General features: G+C 37.0%; 1 protein-coding gene across 2 annotated transcripts in view; it reads right to left on the reverse strand.

Moving 5' to 3' along the window:
* The window catches only part of LOC125667958 (uncharacterized), a 38,801-nt gene that overhangs the window by 7,205 nt on the left and 6,533 nt on the right, over positions 1-25,063 (reverse strand). For both annotated transcript variants that reach the window (XM_048901654.2, XM_048901653.2), the window contains exons 4-14: positions 20,926-21,054; positions 20,590-20,707; positions 20,066-20,196; positions 19,513-19,548; positions 13,797-13,926; positions 5,835-5,947; positions 2,630-4,861; positions 2,501-2,541; positions 2,347-2,378; positions 2,138-2,227; positions 864-994 (exon numbers count right to left, since the gene is read on the reverse strand). In XM_048901654.2, coding sequence (XP_048757611.2) covers positions 864-994; positions 2,138-2,227; positions 2,347-2,378; positions 2,501-2,541; positions 2,630-4,861; positions 5,835-5,947; positions 13,797-13,926; positions 19,513-19,548; positions 20,066-20,196; positions 20,590-20,707; positions 20,926-21,054 — 3,183 coding nt within the window. The remainder of the gene's footprint in view (positions 1-863; positions 995-2,137; positions 2,228-2,346; positions 2,379-2,500; positions 2,542-2,629; positions 4,862-5,834; positions 5,948-13,796; positions 13,927-19,512; positions 19,549-20,065; positions 20,197-20,589; positions 20,708-20,925; positions 21,055-25,063) is intronic.

Raw genomic sequence — 25,063 nt, forward strand, 5'->3', positions numbered from 1 at the left:
CTATGTGTATACTTTAACCTGTGTGACTATTTTAGTTAAATTTCATTGACTACATGTATACTTAAACGTGTGTAACTATTTTAGTTAAATTCTGTTGACTATGTGTATACTTTAACTTGTGTGACTATTTTAGTTAAATTTCATTGACTATGTGTATACTTTAATGTAACTATTTTAGTTAAATTCTGTTGACTATGTGTATACTTGAACTTGTGTGACTATTTTAGTTAAATTTCATTGACTATGTGTATACTTTAACATGTGTAACTATTTTAGTTAAATTCTGTTGACTATGTGTATACTTTAACTTGTGTAACTATTTTAGTTAAATTTCATTGACTATGTGTATACTTTAATGTGTGTAACTATTTTAGTTAAATTTCATTGACTATGTGTATACTTTAATGTGTGTAATTATTTTAGTTAAATTCTGTTGACTATGTGTATACTTGAACTTGTGTGACTATTTTAGTTAAATTTCATTGACTATGTGTATACTTTAACATGTGTAACTATTTTAGTTAAATTCTGTTGACTATGTGTATACTTTAACTTGTGTAACTATTTTAGTTAAATTTCATTGACTATGTGTATACTTTAATGTGTGTAACTATTTTAGTTAAATTTCATTGACTATGTGTATACTTTAATGTGTGTAATTATTTTAGTTAAATTCTGTTGACTATGTGTATACTTTTAATTTGTGTAACTATTTTAGTTAAATTCTGTTGACTACATGTATACTTTAACTTGTGTAACTATTTTAGTTAAATTCCGTTGACTATGTGTATATTTTAACGTGTGTAACTACTTTAGTTAAATTTCGTTGACTACATTTAGTTATGTCAAGGTTAGTTGCTTACCCTTTTCTCCTGCTATAGACTTATGACCATAGTCAATGATGAACTCTCCTCCTTGAGCAGATTCATCCTCATCCTCTGACACTGACATATCCTCCTCCTCAAGGTCAGTGAGGACCGGTGAGGGGGACCGTCTGAAAGTCAATAGATAATAGCTTTTTAAATATTTCACATTTAAGTTTTTCCATTCCATGTGTATTTTGTTCTGATGTGTATTTCCCCCACTTCTGTACATGCATAAAATCAATGTCCATTTTAAAATAGGCGATACACTTTATTTACGTTAATGATGATTAACCGGAAACGACGAAGTCTAAAAAATGAAATGACACAATAGTGGTTAAAATACAAAATAATTAATATAGACATCAAAGAACTCAAAAATTCCCCATTGCTAAATACTTGGAACCACTGTTTTGGAGTTTTACTACACAACAATAGTCCTAAAATAAAGGCATCCTCCAGTATCACTATATAGAGTTAGAACACAACTAAATCAATGCATTCTTGGGGGCTAGTTAAACTGGGAAAAATCTAATTGATGCACTAGCCAAGATATCAGTTCTTCTGTGTTGGGGGTTCGTTCAGTGTTCTGTTGAACGCTTGGGTGGGTACAAGATGTATACATATACTATAGACTAGCTATGTAAATACAGATAAAAGTCATGAAAGTGTAAATCTTGTTTATATCAGCCATTGATATACATTAAACTGACCATATCAAGAATAATATTTCTTTGAATTAGGCCATTAAATAAAATATGAAATTATTTTTTATTTCCTAATTTACTGATATTGTGTGTCCCTGCAGTTTGGGTGGTTGCACGATGTCCAATAATTGGCCTTTAGGCAATATATGAAGGCAGCGATAAGCATTTGTACCCACCGCGTGTGGACGATAGTATGTTTTGCATCTCAATGTGTGCAAGAGTTCCACAAAGGGAAAAAACTATTTAGCAACTCGAAAATTGCGTATTGTCTATAATGCAGAAGCACATATAACTAGGAAGAATCATTTTAGCACACTAAAATTGATGTCTCCCATTCCATTTTCCATCAGTTTTTTAAACAAACAAAAATGCCCCCAAAATTATTTGGCCTTTATATAAAAGGTATAGGTCATCAGAAATGGCAAAAGACACATTGTCTTATCATGGTATACCCGCATACCAAATATCAAAAGCAGGTGTCAAAAGACATAAAAGTTATGACCTGGACAAACTTTGTATGAGAAGTGGAAGAAAAATTCACAAATATGTCCCTCTCATTGTACTTACTTAATATTTGCCTTTTGCTGAGCTGCTTCCAGAGCTGACTGAAGAAGTTTTATTAATGGGTCATTTTCTTGGCTTTTCTTCTTGTCTTGTCTGAATATGTTAAGGATACACAATGTATCAAATACTTCTTAAATGCAATCAAAAAAGCAAAGCAGAAAGATAATCCTATCAATATCAAATGAATGGCAACATTGACTTTTGTTAATTACCGTTTCTTCTCACTTTCTTCATATTCTTGCATCTATTTGAAAAAAGATAAGAGTAAAAGTATGAAAGGCAGTCTAAAGACTTGTAATAGTTTTAAATTTCGGTAACCGATAACAATCAAGTTAAAAAATTGAAAGATAAGTAATGTGTACATACAAGAATGGGTGCCTTTTCCATCATTTTCTTTAGTTTAGCCTCTAAAGAAGAAAAACAAAAATTAAACAAATGAAAATTTTTCAAATACCACTTTAAATACCTGGATATGGTAATTAAAAGACACATTACCTTTCCTGGCTAGTTTTTCTTTTTCCCTCTGAATTTTCTGCTTCTCTGCCAAGTAGTCCCACTTCTGAAGTGTCTCCTGAATGCTACGTCTGTTGGACTGAGCACCTGATACATCAATATCCATCAATGATATTAAACCCTCAGGGCCCTTGAGCCTTTGTATGAAATCTGTGGACTCCTCATCTGATTCACTGGAGGAGTATGATGTCTTCTGCTGCCTCACTTGATGAGCCTTCAAGTAGGAAAGGGTCTGCGGGGAGACATTTCCTTGTGCATGGTCCTCTTGCAGAGGTTCTGATGATTGCTGAGGTTCCGAGGAGAATTTTTGTGCCACCCTGTTTTGCAACACCTCAATTTTATTGCCAATCTCCTGCTGTTGTGGTGGTTTTGCTTGTGTTTTCTGTTGAATGTTCCCTTTCTGAATTGGAACATTGATTAGATTTCCCCGTCTTTTGTACTGCGACTCACCAGTCTGTCTGGAAGTGCCCTGGGAACCACCCATCTTTTTATTTTTATCATCAGAATCAAACATGTCAATCTGGCCCATAGGATTTTGTCTTTTCAGGATTGATTTCAGACCCGGTTCATCTGGTTTAGATTTCTTGGCTAGAGTCCCCTCCTCCATTGGCACGCCATCAATGTCTTCATTCTTTCTCTTTTTGAGTACCTCCATTGATTTCTTGGAGAATTGACTTCCAACATTGATTTTAATTGAAGGTGCACTGTCTCTACCTTTAGATTTAGATTGAGAATCTGATTTTTTATCCTCTTTCATTAACTGTCCTTGCTGCACGTTAATTCGGTTCTGGTAATCACCTTCTGACTTCTTTGCTATATCTGTGGAACCAGTGGCAGGTGCTTCAGATGTTGGTGGTTTATATATGATTGGTTGGGACTGGATGATTGCAGGGGTTGTTGGAGCAACAACTGGAACAGGTACCCTTGGAACTGGTGCTCTAGGAACAGTTCCAGGGGGATTAGCAAGTGGAAAATGTCCAGTACGAGCCCCATGAGGAACTGATCCTGGTGGAACAGAACCTCTTGGGTATCCAATTGGTCCTGGTCGTGTTTGAACCTGAGGTGCTCTTGGTGTAGCAGCAGATATTGGCAGTCTTACAGGTGGTCTTTGAAATGCACTTGTGTAGTTTTGTGGCTGCATTGGAACTCCTGTTGGAATGGCCCCAGGTACTACTTGACGCATTCCAATGGTTCCTGGGAGAATTGTCGATACAGGCATTGCAGATCTATTGGACTGAACATAACCACTTACAGAAGGCATTTGGCTGTGCTGTGGAAAGGTTTGCATACCTGGCGGTTGCTGTGCAGATGCCATACTTGAAACACCAGGAATATTGCTGATAGGCATCTGGCTGTTTGAGATGACAGGAACCTGCCTGGATAACATTTGGATTGGAGCTGGTAAACCAGTTGCGGGTATAATTTGTGTTGAGCCTGACATGTTATGCATTGGAATAGTTCCCTCAGGAACAGGTATCATAATCTCAATGCTATCTGGAACCAAGTTTGGCAACCCAGAATCGACTTTTGAAGCCCCTTGTACTGGGATTCTTGCCTTTCTAAAGTCATCTTTAAACTGGTTCATTGTGTACATAGCTCCTTCAGCAGCAGGCTGTGTCGTCTGGGTCACGGCTACTCCACTTCCCCACATTCTTGATCTTGTTTCCGCAGTATGCTTTGAATCAATTCTCCTATTAATAACATCTTCCAATTGTTTCCCATCCCTGAATTTACCATTGGTGATGTCAATCTTTAATTCCTCAAGGACCTCTCTCCTCAGCCTGTTGTAGTCTGCATCTCTGATGCTGCCCTCAAATGAAACAATTCCCATAGACATGGTTGCTCTCCTCTGCTCTGCATTCTTTAATGGGCTTCTCAGCCTCTCATGTTCCTCCATGCTCCTTCCTTTGCTGTGTGTCTCAGTTAAACCTGTGATGTTACTCAGATTTTCATCCAACCCTTCTTCCTCCACTATTTTCTTTGCCCTCTCCATCAGTTTTCTTAATTCTGCCTTTTTCTGCTTTATTTGCTTTTTCTGCAGGGCCTTATTATTTGTTTTCTTGATTTTTTCCTTGTTCTTCTTCATGATCTCTTTCTGTATGGCCATCAGTTTCTTTCGGGCTTGCAATTTTTGCTTTTGACGGTGTAGTTGTGTTTCTCCATCAAGTAACGCCCCCTTTGCCTCTGGGTGTTTTTGAAGTTGTTTTTCCAATTCTGCAACACACAATGCAATACTGATAAAAATGCACTAATGTTATGATTAAATTTGGCATTCTCTCCACAAAGTATGCTACGTCATGATTACATAACCTACCCAAACTCTATACAAATATAAACTATGACAAATGATTGGGGACAACATTTCATGGATTTCCATGAAAAACTTGCACAAAAAGAATGATAATCGATTTTGCTCCCTGCATTGCATCCCTTTTTGTTGCAATGAACTTTTGGAATACAAGATATTTCGATATTACTGCTGTAACTTTGGTTACTATATATAGACAATATCACTCCATAAATTGTGTGAGGCTTAGATGTTCTGTGTCAAAGGTACACCATACTACATGTCAAGCTTCCATTCCTCAAAAAAAAACTAGATGTATTGGCACAAAACGAATGCCCCCACCTGCAGTAAAGTCAAATGTAGGAAATCCATCGAAGAATAGCATTGAATGTGGTATTCAGATTGTATGTTACACACATTTAGTACAATGAAGAACTCGACAACAATCTTTTATATGTTTTAACAGCCATAAAATAAATACATTAATTTTTCTTTGCTAAAGGGTCACAACTCCATCAAAAATCAACGAACCGTTTCAAAACTCAAACTCGATCTGTAACTCAACAATATACATCTACATCAAATACTCAAGGCATTTAGAAAAAGGTCCGGAAAACTGGTCGCAACAGTAATTTTTCTAAATTAAAAGGGCACAACTCCATCAAAAATGAACGAACCAGAACAAAACTCACTCTCGATCTCTAACTCATCAATTATATACACCTGCATACAAAAAATCAATTCAATATCTCAAGGTGTTCAGAAAAAAGTCTGGAAAATTTGGTGTTGCAGAAGTACAGACAAGGGTAAAAATATATATGCCCTGACCACTTTGTAGTGGGGACATAAAAAATTTACATACAAAACCTGCTGCAGTGTGCAAATTAAGAACTGCATTACCTTTTTGCTTTTGGAATATTTCCTGGTACCTGATACAGGTCTTATCAAAGATCTTCAATGTGGCCAGGAACTCCCTCACTTCCTCCGTCGTTTCATAGATGACCATGGCAAACCTACAAAAGATGTACAATATGTTTGCTGTAAAAACCATCAAATTTGTTGACAAATGCATGATTTCGATCTCATTGCAATTGCTTCTAAAATGCTCAGATGATATTCATTTAGCAGGATAGTCTTCTGATGTGACACGTGTTCTAGATAACTGAGAGTCACTTCCGAGACAAACATCTAATAAAATCATGGACAAAAACCAAACAAAGGGTCTGTGAGCGAGCGCTAGAGATAGAGAGATGGAGAGATTTTCTCTCATATAGGATCATTTCCAGCAAAGTTGCATCACTTCTGTGAATCTTGTCATTTTGTATGGTTACCGATACAACTTGAAGGTAACAAATTCATATGGACATTGTAACATGGCATTTAGAATTAGTATCAACAGCAATAGTGCAGAGAAGCATTCGTGAGTAAAAGAGAACAAAAATATTCACAATGTTAAATCAATTAATGAAAGCCAGAGCATGTAACTCACATTTGTTTACATGGCGGACTTGTTTGGCAGTGACAACTTAGGAAAGTAGCTGTATTTTGACGTTTTCCTCATAAAATGATAATCTTCACACAATTGATGATAAAAGATAATTAGGAAATGGACATGTGGTTTTCCAGATCTTTGTATCCAAAGTTTTGAGTTGTATTTGTTCAGCACTGGTACGGGCCTGCTATATGTGCACTGGTATATAAAACATTTCAAAACTATGCCAAGAATGTTCTGGAAAATGTACATGTGGCTTTGTTGCAGTTCTTACTGTAAAACTTCAGACCTAAAAAATTTTATTTTACCATACAGCTACCTGAGATGTAGGTGTGGTCTATGTAGCATAGGTGTTATTTACCTGGAGTATGGAGGGACACTAATCTTTATACACAATTATTGCATGTGTTGAAATTTCTGAAAAGGTGAAAATAGCTACTTGCTTTAGTTTTCAGTGTCAAGTGCAATGGTTGCCATATGTTAACAAAAACTTCTCAACCCCATGATTGTGACACTGTTATAAAAATATAATTCATATACCTCTGTATAAATGGAGGAAACTAAAGAGAATTACTATGTATATTACATTAGTCTATTTTTCTTATCATATATTCAAACTAAAGGTCAAAGTCACTCGCAAAATAGCCAACATTTTGACCCCTGGTGATTGAACCTGTATGTGTCCTCCCTCCTTAAGTTGTATTTTCCCTTGAAGATACACAAACCAGCTCAATTGGTAGAGCACCTGACTAGAGAATTCAGGGGCCAGGGTATGAATCCCAGTCTGGTCTGTTGCATTTTTTCCCTTTGTAAAAACAGTAGAAAATTGGAATGGTTATGACAGAGCAGTGAAATATCCACTAACACTGGACCGCCAAATTTGTTTTTTGTTTGTATAACCTCTTAAATGAAAAACTATACTTTATTAGACTCAGAGACAGAACAATGAAATGGACCATAAAGAATAGTAAACAATCATAATATACCATCAGTGTAATGGCAGAAGACCAAACTACTGTTTACAACCAGTAAATAAAACAATCACAACTTCAGGGGGGGGGGGGGGGGGGGGGGGGGGGGGGGGGGGGGGGGGGGGGGGACTGGATTAGCTTCATATTGAGACACCATCAAATTAGTATTGGATTTGAACCTTACTTTCTTTGAATTTTATCTGGTCAATGATTTGGTACATGTGATGCAGGGATAGAGAATGACCTTGTACAGATGGCCTTCAATTCAAATCAAGAGAAGCCTTTAATCAAAGCAGCATTTGTGTCAAGCACATGTATACATAAATACAAGATTAAACTTTGGACACATATGATGCAGCAAGACTCATTTAATATCACAATAGATGATGGAATAAATTCACAAAGCAATTTAAGGATTAAATGTAATTTTTGTTTACCTCTTTTGTACTGATAATTTGTGTGCAGACAAGTGTTTATAATGTGCATACATTATGAAAATTTATCTGCAGATCATTGCATATTTTGGGTATTAGCACAACATATGTCCAAAAGTAAACATTATTAACCTTGTGGTGCAAGAAAAGCCATTCATCAATGAGCAGCAGCATTTTAATGACCTTCTATTTCACAAAAACTGAGGGCATTTAACGTCATAGTCTCTGGTAGCGAGACATATCATGGGGAAGCAAATTTCTGGGAAAAGTGTAAAATGTGTTGGAGAGAGACCAGCATAAACAGGTACTTGGAACATTGTGGAATAATTTCATCCAGAATTTACAATCCACCAGATTGGGCCATCACACTGACAATATGAGCAGACAATGATGTCAGAAATTTGGAAAAGTGCAATTGCTTGAGATCAACAAATTTCAAACCATTAGGGCAAACTACTTGAATAAACCTGGAAAGAGATCTAGAACTGGCAACAAATTGATATTCCAAAATCTGATTTTGAATCCAAACTTACCTAAAGGAAAGTTCTGTATGTAATTACAGATGGCAGTCTAAAGGTATATGTAGTAACAGTATATTCAAACCACAGAAGTGAGACAAAAACCAGAGTAGTGTCAATAAGGAATCACACACTCTCACAACAACTTGAGGCTGTGGCAGCAGTCATCGATGCGAGATTGGTACCACACATACACAACTTGAGACTGTGGCAGCAGCCATCGATGCGAGATTGGTTCTGTACCACATATACACAACTTGAGGCTGCAGTCATTGACGCTAGATTGGTACCACACATACAATCAGCCTCACAGTATGTCAGACCATGATGCTCAGTTCTATCATACAGCTGACTACACGTGTGGAGATCCACAGAGTTTCTATCATACAGCCGACTACATGTGTGGAGATCCGCAGAGTTCTATCATACAGCTGACCATACAGCTGACTACATGTGTGGAGATCCGCAAAGTTCTATCAGACAGCTGACCATACAGCCGACTACATGTGTGGAGATCCGCAGAGTTCTATCATACAGTTGACTACATGTGTGGAGATCCGCAGAGTTCTATCAGACAGCTGACTACATGTGTGGAGATCCGCAAAGTTCTATCAGACAGCTGACTACATGTGTGGAGATCTGCAGAGTTCTATCAGACAGCTGACTATACGTGTGGAGATCCGCAAAGTTTCTATCAGACAGCTGACCATACAGCTGACTACATGTGTGGAGATCTGCAGAGTTCTATCAGACAGCTGACTACATGTGTGGAGATCTGCAGAGTTCTATCAGACAGCTGACTACATGTGTGGAGATCCGCAGAGTTCTATCAGACAGCTGACCATACAGCCGACTACATGTGTGGAGATCCACAGAGTTTCTATCATACAGCTGACTACATGTGTGGAGATCCGCAGAGTTCTATCAGACAGCTGACCATACAGCCGACTACATGTGTGGAGATCCGCAAAGTTCTATCAGACAGCTGACCATACAGCTGACTAATTGTGTGGAGATCCAGAGTTTCTATCATACAGCCGACTACATGTGTGGAGATCCACAGAGTTTCTATCATACAGCCGACTACATGTGTGGAGATCCACAGAGTTTCTATCATACAGCTGACTACATGTGTGGAGATCTGCAGAGTTCTATCAGACAGCTGACCATACAGCTGACTACATGTGTGGAGATCTGCAGAGTTCTATCAGACAGCTGACCATACAGCTGACTACATGTGTGGAGATCCACAGAGTTCTATTAAACAGCTGATCATACAGCTGACTACATGTGTGGAGATCCGCAAAGTTCTATCAGACAGCTGACCATACAGCTGACTAATTGTGTGGAGATCCAGAGTTTCTATCATACAGCTGACCATACAGCCGACTACATGTGTGGAGATCCGCAGAGTTCTATCAGACAGCTGACTACATGTGTGGAGATCCGCAAAGTTCTATCAGACAGCTGACCATACAGCTGACTAATTGTGTGGAGATCCAGAGTTTCTATCATACAGCTGACTACATGTGTGGAGATCCACAGAGTTTCTATCAGACAGCTGACCATACAGCTGACTACATGTGTGGAGATCCACAGAGTTTCGATCAGACAGCTGACTACACATATGGAGATCCACAAAAACTTGGTACTGGTTTACTAGCCAATCTAGTGAGGAAAATTACAGAATGAAGAAATCCACACAAAATAACAAATTGTTTGACTAATTCCAATTCCACCAAGTATTTTAACAGAACAATATAAACTTAAGAAAGTATGGCATTGGAAAGTGGGCCCATATGGCTCATGTGAATAGCCAGAAATTATTTCTTGTAAAACATTGAAATGTCCTGAAGTTCAACAAATGACAAGAAATTGTGAAAAGTCATCAATTTATTTACAGGGTGAAACTGAAACTTACTGACAGCTCTTACATGGATTTTCATGTCATCAATAAAAACATATTCTAAAGAAATGTCATGTTTGAAGAAGCTATCAGGGATCAGAAAATGGGGGCGTTTTATCGATAGTCTGGGACATATCACAAGCAGCCAAAAAACCCATACATTCCAGGAACTCCAACATCTCCATATCTTTAGCTGCATACAAAATTTATCCTGCCCGACACCAAATTCCAGAAACAGCACTGCATACATCATAGTAAATCTTTATAAGACAAACATAATGTTATCCAAAGAATGGGTAGCCAAGACCTGAAAAGAAAAGCCACAGTGACACTTCCTAGAACCTGTGTGTCATATAATATCACAGAAGTGGATCCTCTCTGTGCTTGTCTTCGAAGCCATTATCCCTTCCTCTGTCATTCTTCTGTCACTGGATGAGACACAACCTGTAGTTTCCGTTATATCTTGCTCAATAAACAAGAAATGTTTGTTCACCACCTAAGAGAAACAGAATATTTCTTCTTTTGGGTCAACATGGGACCAAATTGAAGCTGCAGTGTTTAAACACAATCCATGTACACAAATGTTTGAAACATGTCCATTTGCATTTCTTCAAAGATACCTGTATCATGTAATTCTGAGAGGTGAGCACAGCATTGCTTTTTTCATTCCTTCAAGTGTTTTAATTCTGCACTACAAATGCAATCTCCTTACTTTGCACAAAATCACCATATGCAAACATGTGTATATTGAAATTCCTAGTCCCTTAATCACGACTCCTTTCACAATTCATCATGTACAATATTGCTTATTCACCAAAACCCTGATCCTGAAAACTTTGGAAAAAGCCTCCATGCACAATACATAGTAACTTACACTCTGTTGATGCCTTAGAATCAAGAAGACATTTAATGAACAAGAGATGTTTGTAAAACACATATGCCTTCCATGGTGCAAAATTGAAAAGGGTTAGACACACACATCATTTTTAAAAATGATAGTTGTATCATCAATTCAAGATATTGAGCAGACAATATCTTCCTACGTCAAGAGTGGATTGACCATGTAACCTAAAAATCAATGGGGGTCATCTACTCTTTATGCTGTACCAGTGTACCAAGTTTGGTATCAATCAAGCAAATAATTCTTAAAATATAGGAGACAATATATTACTATGTCCAGTTCAACCATTGACCTTTGGACCTCAAAATCAATAGGGGTCATCTTCTCTTGAAGATGTACCAATGTACCAAGTTTGATGTCTGTCAAGCAAAGGGTTCTCTAGACATTGAGTGGTCAGTATATTCCTATGTCCAGTTTGACCCTTAACCTTTGACCATGTGACCTCATAATCAATAGGGGTCATCTACGCCTTAGGATGTACCATTGTACCAAGTTTGATGTCTGTCAAGCAAAGGGTTCTCAAGATATTGAGCAGACAGTATATTCCTATGTCCAGAGTAGATTGACCCTTCCCCTGAAAAACATTAGGGGTCTTCTACTCATAACCAACCCACATATGAAATATCATTATGATCAAGTGAATGGTTCGCAAGATATTGAGAAGACAACATGTGGTCTACCAACCAACAGGTGCAAAGCAATATGCCCCTCTTCTTTGAAGGGGGGCATAATTAATGGATTTCCACTTGAGCCATAAAGCACCTACACATCATAAGAATCTGAACCCCTGAACCATGGGTCATCAAATTCCTACATCAGAACAATCTGAACCATAAGTCATCAAATTCACACATCAGAACAATATGAACCCCTGAACCATGGGTCTTTAAATTCACTATCTTGAAAGGGGTCTCCATGCCCATCATCACTGCACTGAATGTAGGGATTTTGTGTCCATTTGTGCATATATAAGCCATAGAACATCTTGATGGGAATAGAGGTTTATACCATATTTGAAGGGGGTTCCCATTCTCCTGGTTGTTCATGAAGCTTCAATCCTAGCTGTCCATCTGTCTGTGTAAAACTTTTTACTGTGAAATAACTCAAAACTGATAATTTACTATACTTCCTTTAAAAACTATGAACTTGTTTTTGTTCGCTTGTATTATGTTCCTTCGATAATCTTTCACTCATAATGAGATGTCACCAGTGGCAGCTGAAGTGCCATTAATGTACACCAATGCATGGCACTCAGGGCTATAGCTGTGAGAGTTATTTATCTTGTGAACGCCTACCAGCATATGAAACTTCGGTTTTTAATGTCTCTCCAGAAAGACCCACAACTCTCACTTCTAAATACTGAGTATTTGGTGAAGGAATAGTCACTACCTACAGTCAAACATTGTTATCTCAAACTCGACAGGGCCAATAAAATACTTCTGAGATATCCAAGGGTTCGATATATTGAGGTTAAAATACATAAAAGAAAATGTAGTTGGGACTTCCACATATCCATGGTATTCGAGATATCAATGTTTGAGATACGAAAGTTCAACTGTATTTTTACGTCTCAGGTTAGATGTGGTCAAAGCACAAACAAGGCTGAATCCCATCTCTGAATAATGACACAAAGGCTCTAAACACTGAGCCACCACAACAGAATAGCTCTTAACTTAAACGTACATTCTTAATCAAAATTTCAATGGCTTGGTATGTTAAAAATGTTTGTATTTCATTCATGACCTGCTAGTCTAAAGAAAAATGCATATTATCAATGTGAATCTATAGAGTCCCATCTTACCAACAGAACCCCTGACCCTGGGGCCATAAATTTCACAATTTCGGTAGAGGCATCCTTGCATATAATAACTATGCACACAGCTTGTTTGCTATATGTCGATAGAGAAGATAAAATTTAAAGATTATAATTTATGTTTTTGCTATTCCTCTCAACACCAAGGGAGGTAAGAATCAAGAAATTCACATGGTTTCCACCAAATTTGCTGAAAATTGGCACAGTAGTAAATTTATGATCAATGAGGTACCACAAAGGAAAAACAGAAATCCCAAAAATCCTCTGTTCAAAGAATGTTCTACATTAATTCCCAATGAGCAATATTTCAGAGAAAAGCTAATTGTGCTGGCAGAGAAGAGTACATATTCCAACAGTCTTCAAAAATTTCATATATGACCATTTCATAGTTTTTGATATTGAGTTCATTTCTTCAACCTTGTTGATGTGTAATTGTGGTGTTACTTAGAGACAGTGAACCATAGAAATTGCGAAAATTCAAATATTCTGAAAGAAAAAGTATATTTATTTGGGAAAACTGCCAGATTGATCGATCATCCTTGCACCATTATTATATCAGCCACTGATCAGAAAAGTGGTTCCATATTGCCTAACGGCTTCTCAGTTCCCTGGACTGTGGTGTGTTCAATAGGAGGGCTCATTAGTGCCATTCATCTGATTTCTGTCTACACTGTATGCACATTTTCATCCAATCCTCTCCAGACTTTGTGAAGTCAGCAGTCATTTTAGTTCTTGTTGTTCCTGGATACTTACCCATTGTGTTGTTTTTTAAATTCACAAAATCATGTCCTGGAGCCAATTATCCTCCCTGCATCTGAATTACTTACCCTATGCGTTTATCCATTAAATTTTTGGGAATTATAGCATCCTTGGCTTTCAGAGATTTTGTCAATCTCTCCTCCGTAATATGATTTGGAACCCCACGAATATACAGCAAACCTTTCTTTGGAATTTGATCTGAAAAACAATTTTATTTTACATTACAAATTTTTCGAATTGTTTTACAATGTTTACAGAGAACATAGAGCAATCTAACATTTCACATCAACAGCTTAGAATTATCCTTTGGCATACAACTCTTTGTACACGTGCCATCACATCAAAAAACATATGAAGTCCATTTTTCCAGTTTTTTCCTTCCTGTTGTGTCTAGAGATGGTATCTAGTCCATGATTTCCATGAGCACTTCAATCCTAAAAAGATGCGAACATTGTCCAGACATGTCAGTCAAATTTCAGCTACTGGATACTGCTGAAATGTTAAACATCGTCCAATACATTAAACTTCCACTTCATGCTGTGAGTTTAAATCAATCTTTAAAGAAGGACGGTGGTATGCTACAATTTTTTTCTCTGCCTGCTGCTGCTGAACTTGGCAAGGTCTTTCCAACAGGAGAGGAGTACTGGATTTGGGTAAAGGTTAAGTTGGCAGACTGACATTCTATCTATAACATTCAGGGTCAACTTCCCGTCAAAGATGTAAGGCAAAGGAAGGACTTTGCGTTTGCTGCATTTCACTTATTACACACAGTTTCAGTCTTCTGTCTCTATGTAGTTTCATTCAGTAATTACTGACGCCGGAACTTCTGTATGAAGTATGGTTTGCTTCCTTCAAGACTTCTCTGGGGATGGTGCAGAATAACCAATTAGAGATTGTTCATGGTGAAGAGTTTTCCCCACATTCTTCAGAAATCAAAGGTGAAAGTTAATGAATTCATCCAGAATGTAAACAATGGCCACAATTCTCCATTCTATTTTTAGCCTGGAAGTGAATCATCCCTGCCTACCATTAACTTAAAAATTAAAGTACAGTAGCTAAACGAAGATTTTCCTTTAAAAACCTTGAGCTCTCTTTCTTTCTCTTGGTATAGAGACAGGTAGTCTTTAATTTCTTGTATTTTGAAAGTGCACATTCATAGAAAACCTGAGGACCCAGCATATTAAACATCAGGTTTCCAGCACTACTGATTGCTTTTTTTTTTCAAATGTTTACTTGGAATAAATGCAATGGAGTTATAACATAAGGATCCATCTTTGGTCTGTTTGTACCATCCAGGCAGTAGTTATGACACACTCACCAATGTGACCCAGGTTCTGTCCTCTATTTGAGAAGGTCGTATACGATTGAGCATGATGATCACTAGTTGGGACAAGTGCATTCTCTCTGGGTACTCCATCTATATCACTATCCTACTCTCTGGGTACTCCATCTATATCACTGTGTCTATCTCTGTCCTACTCTCTGGGTACTCCATCCATATCACTGTGTCCATCTCTGTTTTACTCTCTGAGTACTCCAACTATATCACTGTGTCCATCTCTGTTCTACTCTCTGGGTACTCCATCCATGTCAGCGTGTTCATCTCTGTTCTTCTCTCTGGGTACTCCATCTATATCACTGTGTCCATCTCTGTTCTACTCTCTGGGTACTCCATCCATGTCAGCGTGTTCATCTCTGTTCTTCTCTCTGGGTACTCCATCTATATCACTGTGTCCATCTCTGTCCTACTATCTGGGTACTCCAACTATATCACTGTGTCCATCTCGGTCCTTCTCTCTGGGTACTCCATCCATGTCAGTGTGTCCATCTCTGTCCTTTGACAATTTCCGAGTGCTTCTGAAATGGCTGGTTGAATTTATGGTTTTCTTCAGATAACTTCAAAACATTAACCTCTTGCAAAAAACATGTTAATATAACAACATGGTATGCTATTTGATGTCAACATCTGCCTGGTTGAAAATACAAGACATAAAAAGAGGTGAAGATCATTTGCTGTATGTTCAACCAAATATTGCTTATTCGAATGACAAGTACATCAACAATGAACTTTTTCTGACTACCATCAAGTTTCTTGTTGAATAAGGTCACATTTTACATGTCTTCACTGGGAAATTCTTCTCTGGGAATGTGTTCACTGGAAATGTCTTTTCTGTTCGTCTTTTGACCCCCAATGTGCAGTCGGTTTATATCATATACTTACATTCCAGGTCTACTTCCACTTTATCATTAGACTAGAAATCTAGCATAATACAGAATCTGCACTGCCAAATCTTGTCAAAATATATTTATATCTATAACTGATAATCCTTTGACAATTTCAAATCTGAAATGTTTGATCCTTCCAGTCTTAATTGTCTTTAGTTCCCTTCGGAATCTATGGCATATAATATTACACTTTCATGCACTCAGTACACGTACAGTTTTTTCTCTTTATGGAAAAAGGTGAAAATAACTAACAGAAATGCAAAAATCCGGAACAAGGCAAAGAATGACCAATGGAAACACCAAAGGAGGGATCAAATGCTTAGGAGTAGTAAGTACCCTCCATTGACTGGTCACATCCGCCGCAGTCCGTCTTCATCAGGTACACAGAGTTATCAATAATTCAGGTCACTCATCTCAATTTCCTTCAGTCTGCTGCAGTGGATGCACAACAATTCCTGTCTTTCGATTCTTGAAGTTTCCCTTACTAATGAGAAAAGTTAGTCTTTAATATATATGTATATGTTCTTGTTATGTGTCACTGATATTCAGGGGCTTCTTTGACATTTGGTTGAATGCATTATAAAGAAGTGGCTATCCAATCATAAAGCCGGAATTCTCAATGATGTCCAGTAGGTAATGAGTCTTCACAGTGTCTGGATTCCTTTATCTGCTTCTTCTTTACTTAGAGATGATGAATTCATTCCATAAGTTATGCCATCCTGCACAAAATAAACTTGAAGAATCTTTGCTTTATTTAGCTGAGACTTGGAGTAAACAAGACTGACCATTTCTGTGGTGAGCTCTCAAAATTATACGCGCAAGTCAACAGTGCAGCAGTTCAGAATGCGAAGAAAACATCCCTGCGGTTGTGAAGTGGAGCTGAAGCAAGAGAGTAGACAACTGTATCTAATACATCGAGCACCAATTCCAAAAGGGCATGTCCTTATGTATTAACAAGCCAAATTTCCATCTGAGAAGACAGAACATAGCAAAGTAAGTTAAATGGTGTTGAGCTGGAATGGGTCAGTCTGTTAACTCCTGGAGGTATGGTGGACAGCATTTCAACAGCCAAGAGGGAGAAATCCAATCATAGATCATGTGACATCAGTCTGGTCATCTCCAGAAATCATTGTGGACAACACTTTCACGGCCACAGATGAGGAATCCATTCAAAGACAGTCTGCTCAATTTTGCAGCAAAGGTTATAGAATCTTTGTCATCAATATGGTTACCTCTGGGCTGTGGTGGACAGCACTGAAGAAGAATCGGTGAACTCACTTCTGGAGGCTGTAGTGTAGATAAGGAACAGGAACTCACTTCTGGAGGTTGTAGTGTAGATAAGGAACAGGAACTCATTTATAGAATCTGGGAGGTCAATCTGGTCACCTTTGAAGGTTGTGGTGTACAGCATGTCAACAACAACACACACACACCCCCCAAAAAAAAACAACCAAGGAAGTAGAATGGCTGTCTTCTAAAATGTCTGCTCATTTCTGGATGTTGTGGTGGTAAAGAGGAATCCATTTAAGGACGGTATGAAGTCTGCTCACTATGATAAAGTAATCCACCAAAATATGGTGAAGTATTGCATTACTTTCTATCTACATGTGTTTGACATACAATATAGGTACCTACTGTACATTTCGTATGTTTTTAAATGAAGAATAAATAGATATAACAATACACTTGCTTTAAATTTTCACAATATGCATTTACATGTGTTTCTTCTTTCTCCTTCATCTGCTTAAATACAACTTCTAAGTCCTCTCAGACACTGACACACAATTTAAGTAATTATACGAAAAATTACAATTAAGGAGAAGCACTCAACCAAAGGTGTCAAAAGGATGCATGTTTTGAACAGGCATGCAAATATATTTGTTAAAATGGAAAGACTGAAGACTCAGCAAAATCTGTATGCACTGAAATACAGTATTTTATAATCTTTCCTGACATTGTGCAAAAGATTTAAGTGCTGCTGGAGCAATTAACCATCTTTCAAATAAAAGATGTGTAGCTGAAAACAGGATGAAGTCTCTTTGTTGAATGCGTCACCGTCACACGACATTGAATCATCTTAGAATGACAGTCCATCAACAGCCTTTTAATCTACGGTACCAAAAAAAGGAGATCCATAGTGTAATAACATCTCAGCCTCTTCTACAGCAGGTCTGACAAATTCCGGGAATCTTCTCTCTCTTCTGCGCATGTTTCAGAGCACCCAGTACTTTCAGACTGAGACCAGCGGATCTGACAATCATTGTCTTCTGTCATATGAATTTTGTCTTAAATACCATAAGGTGCTTTACAGATTTCAAGCAAAAAATCCTCTCTGAATATTTCTTGTTCTATGTTACCCATCACCAAATTATTTTAATCAAAGTACATTATATTTCTACTTTGCAACCACTATGAGCCCACAACAAAAAATATTTACATTGAATTTTCTTTAGAAAACATTCTCCAGAGAATTAAATGTAACACACAAAAGTATTCAATATCTTCTTTTAAAAAAAGTGCAAACAAAAACAAGAGGCCCATGGGCCACATTGCTTCCCTGAATCACCTTAGACCATATTTTAAGTTTTTCCTTATATATATTCCCATGTAAAACTTTGATCCATATTGTGGCCCCATCCTATCCCCAGGGGCCATGATTTTAACAACCTTGAATATGCACTGTCAGGAAGCTTTTAGGTAAATTTGTACTTTCTTAGCCCAGTGGTTCTTGAGAAGATTTTTAAAGACTTTCCCTATATATTCGCATGTAAAACTTTGATCCCCTATTGTGGCTCCAACCTATCCCTGGGGGTCATGGTTTTAACAAAAGTGAACCTCCACTATGTCAGGAAGCTTTTGTGTAAATTTCAGCTCTTCTGATCCAGCAGTTCTTGAGAAGAAGAGTTTAAAATGAGCCCATTCTATTTTTGCATTTTTGTGATTATCTCCCCTTTTAAGAGGGGAAGGTCCTTCATTTGAACAAGCTTGAAAGCCCTTCAGCCAAGGATGGTTTTTGCAAAGTTTGGTTGAAATTGGACTGGTAGTTCTGGAGAAGAAGTTGAAAATGTGAAGTTTACAGACAGACGGACAATGGGTGATCAGACTTTAAGCTCAGGTAAGCTAAAAATCCAACCAACAAGGAAAAACTTTCATGCAAAAATCCACTCTCCATGCATATCAAGTAATAACGCATTTGCAGTATTTTCAAAGTGATATAAACTAAAATGTTGCAATTCTGGACAAAAACACCGAATCTGCTTCTAAAACCAAAAATAGCACTAGCTGTTGACCACCAACACATCATATCAGAATCACTGGAAAAAAAATTACAGAGCACCCAGTGTCATTTCTTACCTGCATCTGTTTAATATATTTGTAATGATAAATACAGATAACATGGTCAATGATGAGGATGGGTTTAATGAACATTTATGGGATCCTTTTCTTAGCAACCCAGAGTTGGTCGAATATCTCTTTACTTGTACATCCTACTCAGTCTCCATCAAAGTGAAATAAAAAAAAAAAGGTAAAATTCAAAAGGTTTGAACAGATACATACTTTTTTTCTTAATGCCAACAGTCTTCATCTTCTCTTCTGTTAAAAAAAAAACAAAAGCAAAAGTCATTAATATGACCCATATTGGTATGACAGTTTAAGGTGCAGGAGTTATTTCTAAGAACATCTTGCTATAAAGGATTAAAGTTTCAAATAACAATAAAGTTCAGACAGAGAGATCAATACAGTCATCTGATTTTGTAGTGACCATTTTTCATGGGTGTTGAATCTCTCTCCATTTCATCTGATATTGATGGGTAATACCAAGAAAATTTCTTGGACAACAGGCCCATAATCAGAGGGGTAGGGTGGGATGCAGGGGGCTCAAGGGTTGCATTTGTATCCTCCTTTGAAAGAAAGTAGGTACTTTTAAGTTTACCAGAAAACAATATTGAATACCCTAATTTTCATTATCTCTATCGTATTTGTGCACCAGAGATTTGCAGGCCCCTCTAGGTAATCCAAGTTATGTTTATGGGCCTGGACAAAGAAGTCGTACAACCCATGAAAACTGAGTCATAAATATTTATTGACAGTATTTGGTATGGAAGCTCACCTAGGAGGAAGGAGATGGCTTTCTCACACTCCACATCTACATGAGGGTGGTCTTTTAGGAACCGGGCAATTCTCCCTATCATAATGAAGGGGCGCATGGTTTTCAGCTCCGAGTTATCAATGTATAAAGCCCTGCATATAGAAAAATTACAGAACATTTCAAATAGCATTTAAGTGTTTCTGACTGAAGACAGAAATACAGTAATCCTGACACCTTTTCTAATACTGAGTTCTGAGATAAAATACCTCCTAGGATATTAAAATGTATAATAACTTTGTTAGGCAGCACACAGTAGTAAATATGCACCTGCAATTAACAATGTGCACAATTATTTTTGCATTGGATAAGTTTAATCTACCCTTATTAGTTTCAATTTCCTCTAATTAGCTACAACACCCAACTCTGAAATCGAGAGCAATTTAACACAATAGATTAGGATTTCATCCACTAATCCCTGTTTACTGCCTTTACCCCGTCTGCTCTTCTGTTTCTATTAGCTTTAAATTTAGTACTTGTAACTTTACCCTTCTCCACTGTCCAGATCTACAAAGAAGGCATCAAAACCCTCCAGCATAGAAGTCGCACTTTCACTTTCCAGGTCTTCAATGGACACATTCTTCATCTTCATTGGTAGTCTCAGGACTGCAAAATTGTTCATTTCATTGTAATACTGATGATAACTCTACATAGTCTTTACAAAATATCAAAAAACCTGAGTGTAATCAAAGTAAATTATGCAGTCGTAATCAGAAATTAATTATCTAAATCTCATTTGGATGTTCAGTTGGAATACTTTGCAATTTCATTCTGCACTTTTATCCAGTGTTACTCAAATGAGTCTTTTTAATATAAAGAATTACCTTCTCCTACTGTGTCATAACCCCAGTGCTCTTTCTCTTTGGGTAACAAGGCCTCATCCTGAACGACCACCATTTCTACTTTCTTCTCTTGGTAGTCATCATAAAATGTATCTACCTCAACAAGCTCCTCTACAAATCATCAACCATTTCATCACACGTATAAGAATAAATTTGACATCTGCCAAGACAATCCACCTAAAGACTATCATATAGAAAGAGTCTAATAATGATTTAATGAATTGTACAATTGTAGTTACTTTCTACTTATAACCAATCACTAAAAATACAATTTGTCCCTTATCTTAAAATTATGTCATTTTTAAAAAATAATCATTCATTTGGGAATTCTGGCAATATTTGAAATAAAATTCTCAAACTAGAATTGTACTAATCAGGGTTCTCATTATGAGTAGGCAATTGGCAATTTCTCGCCACCTGCTTTGTGCGGAATCGCCCCCTACTTTCTGTGGCAAAGACAAACAAGAGGCCCATGGGCCACATCACTCACCCGAATCACCTTGGCCTTGCCATTGTTCAGCTATTGTGATTTTTAAAAGATTGTGTTTTTTTTATCAATCTTCATTCTCTTGAATTTTTTTCACCCCATATTGTGGCCCCAAAGGATCACAACATAAATGAATTTCAAAATGAATTCACATAACACAGAGATGCATCAACACCAATATGAATAATATGACCTTGCTGTTCTGTATAAGACCAAGGTCACAAGGTTATAGATCCAAAGGATCACAACATAAATGAATTTCAAAATGAATTCACATAACACAGAGATGCATCAACACCAATATGAATAATATGACCTTGCTGTTCTGTATAAGACCAAGGTCACAAGGTTATAGATCATGTTATATGAAAAGCTTGTTTTCAGAAATCTACATACAGTCTATGAAAGCTCAATCTTGAATAGTCCAGGAGATATTGATTATATAAGGTTTTTAAAGAAAGTAGATCAAGGTCTTGTCATAAAGAATCTTTATACACAAGATATGTTTGTAAAACACATACGCCCCCGTGGTGGAAAATTGAAAAGGGTTATACACATGCATCATTTAATTGATAGAAGTATCACCAATTCAAAATATTGAGCAGACAATATCTTCCTATGTCAGGAGTGGATTGACCATGTGACCTAAAAATTAATAGGGGTCATCTACTCCTTATGCTGTACCAGTGTACCAAGTTTGGTGTCACTAAAGCAAATAATTCTTAAAATATAGGAGACAATATATTCCTATGTCCAGTTTAACCCTTGACCTTTGACTATGTGACCTCAAAATCAATAGGGGTCATCTTCTCCTGAAGATGTTCCAGTGTACCAAGTTTGATGTCTGTCAAGCAAAGGGTTCTCAAGATATTGAGTGGACAGTATATTCCCATGTCCAGTTTGATCCTTGACCATGTGACACAAATCAATAGGAGTCATCTACTCCTTGGGATGTACCAGTGTACCAAGTTTGATGTCTGTCAAGCAAAGGGTTCTCAAGATATTGAGTGGACAGTATATTCCCATGTCCAGTTTGATCCTTGACCATGTGACACAAATCAATAGGAGTCATCTACTCCTTGGGATGTACCAGTGTACCAAGTTTGATGTTTGTCAAGCAGAGGGTTCTCAAGATATTGAGCGGACAGCTCAGATTGACCCTTGGTCTTTGACCTTTTGACCTGAAAAACAATAGGGGTCCTCTTCTACTCATAACCAACCCACATATCAAATATCATTATAATCAAGTGAATGGTTCTAAAGATATTGAGCGGACAACATGTGGTCTACCAACCAACCGACAGGTGCAAAGTGGGTCAAACTCCAAGTCCAAGGTCACAAGGTCAAAGATCATGATATGAAATGAAAAGTCTTGCCATAAGAAATATATATACATGTAAAAGATATGAAAGATCTGCCTTAAATAGCTCAGGTCAGATTTTTATCAAAAATAAGTCAAACTTCCAGGTCAATGTCACAAGATCATACATCATTGTAGCACATGAAAGGTATTTCCATCAAAAATGTATATATGCAATATATGAAAGCCCTATTTATATAGTTCAAGAGATACTTTCAAACATTTTCCCAATATATCAGCATATAACACTTCAATCCCCTATTATGGCCCAAACCTGCCCCGTAATGTAAACTTTTCTGGCCCAGTGGTTATTTAAAGGGACTGGTTCACATTTTTTGAAAAAGATATTTTTCATTCGTGATGTTAAAAATTAAAAATATAGTTCATTTAATGTTGTTCACCAAAATTTGGACCTTCTGAATGCAAGGATAAGAGCAATAGTTTAGCCTTAGGCCATGCCAATTTGTAATCTAGTTCGTCGGATTCGCCGCTTCTATTTGTAACAAATCCAAATTATAATATTATCAAAAAATAATATCCGCCCGCATGTTCAAAAATATCCGTAAATATTTTTTTTAGTTTTTACAACAAGCACACAAATCACCTTGATGTATATGCTGACAAATGACAGAAGCGCGGGCTCTCGAGAAATTTCCTAACAGTGTAATACGGTTAAGTTATTCATGATGTCTATCTTAATATGTACGATACTTCATAACACTGGATTGGAAGTTGTTCCTTATGCTGGAACCGAACTGGAAGCCGATGAAACTTTGAAGCACTATTCGATGCCACTATTTAGAGAACATTGATAGCGTATGATTGATTGTTTGATTAGCCTATATATTGACTGAAGTCTCTCTTGAGAATATTTCACTCACATGAAGACGTTATCATTGCCGGTGAAGGGCTGCAAAAATTAGGCCTATGCTCAGCGCTTATGGCACTGAGGGATCTTTATCGTGCTACACCTGCTGTGACAAGGATCTCAGTTTTTGCAGTCCTATCTGAAGGACCGCCCCATTTATTCGCCTCTTACAACAAGCAAGGGATACTGATCGATGACTATTTTAAACCGGACCGACAGTTAACGACAAATTCACAAAAGGTTTGGTGATGTCATATCAAAATTCAAGAAAATGCTCAAAGCGATGCAATGGATATTGCATTTGCAATGAATGTCAAAACTGGATGTGTCCCTAGCAATATGCATATCTCTGAATCGAAAGTTTGTAGAAATGAAACTTAAATAAAATTCTTCAAAAAGACCTTATCAGTTAATGCTGCAACGTACATGTATTAGGTATAAAGAAAATAAGTCTTTGAAACCTGAAATACTTCTTATTTATTGTAAACTATATCGACAAAGTTGAAAAATATTAAGTTTATGTGATAAACAAATGATATCTGATGATTTTAGATCTTTATTTTTAGGCGCCCGCTTTTTAAAATCACACTTAATTCAATTGAAAATATTTATATTTCTTGTATTCGCTCGCCTCATAATTTTTATCTCCAAAATTAAAAATAATATTTGTAAAATAATTTCGCCCTTTCGCCTCACTTTTTTTGTTTGAAAATCCGAAGAACTATTTTACAAATTGAATTGGCCTTAACTCTGTTATGTACTTTTATGTTTTACAAAGAAACCAGTGAAATGTTAATTTTGTAATATAAAGCATCTTAATTTTGTACAGTCACTTTAACTTTTAAATGACCCATTGTACCTAAAGTATACTTGAAATGTGATATATATATAATAAACTTGGATCGATATCCATTTATTTTGAAAACTTTGTAAACAATAACACACCTCAATCTTTGCTTTCAAAACAAATAATAAACTCTCTATAATGACATTCTGTCATGATATATAACCTTATTTTTTTGTAAAACCTTTTAAACATATTCGCTTGTAGATTTTGACCATTTAAAGTAAAAAACAAAAGGGGGAAAAACTCTGAATCAGTCCCTTTTAAGTTTTTCTCTATATACTCGCACATAAAATTTTGATCACCTATTGTGGCCCTATTCTACCCCGAATCTGTACTATGTCAGGAGGCTTTCATGTAAATATGAACTTTCCTGGCCTAGTAGTTCTTGAGAAGATTTCAAAAGATTTTTCCTACATACTCGCATGTAAAACTTTGATCCTCTATTATGGCCCCAACCTAACCCCGGGGGCATGATTTGAACAAACTTAAATCTGTACAATGTCCAGAAGCTTTCATGTATATTTCCACTTTCCTGGCCCAGTGGTTCTTGAGAAGATT

Source organism: Ostrea edulis, chromosome 4 (assembly GCF_947568905.1).
Source record: "Ostrea edulis chromosome 4, xbOstEdul1.1, whole genome shotgun sequence".
In the NCBI taxonomy this organism is placed as follows: Eukaryota; Metazoa; Mollusca; class Bivalvia; order Ostreida; family Ostreidae; genus Ostrea; species Ostrea edulis.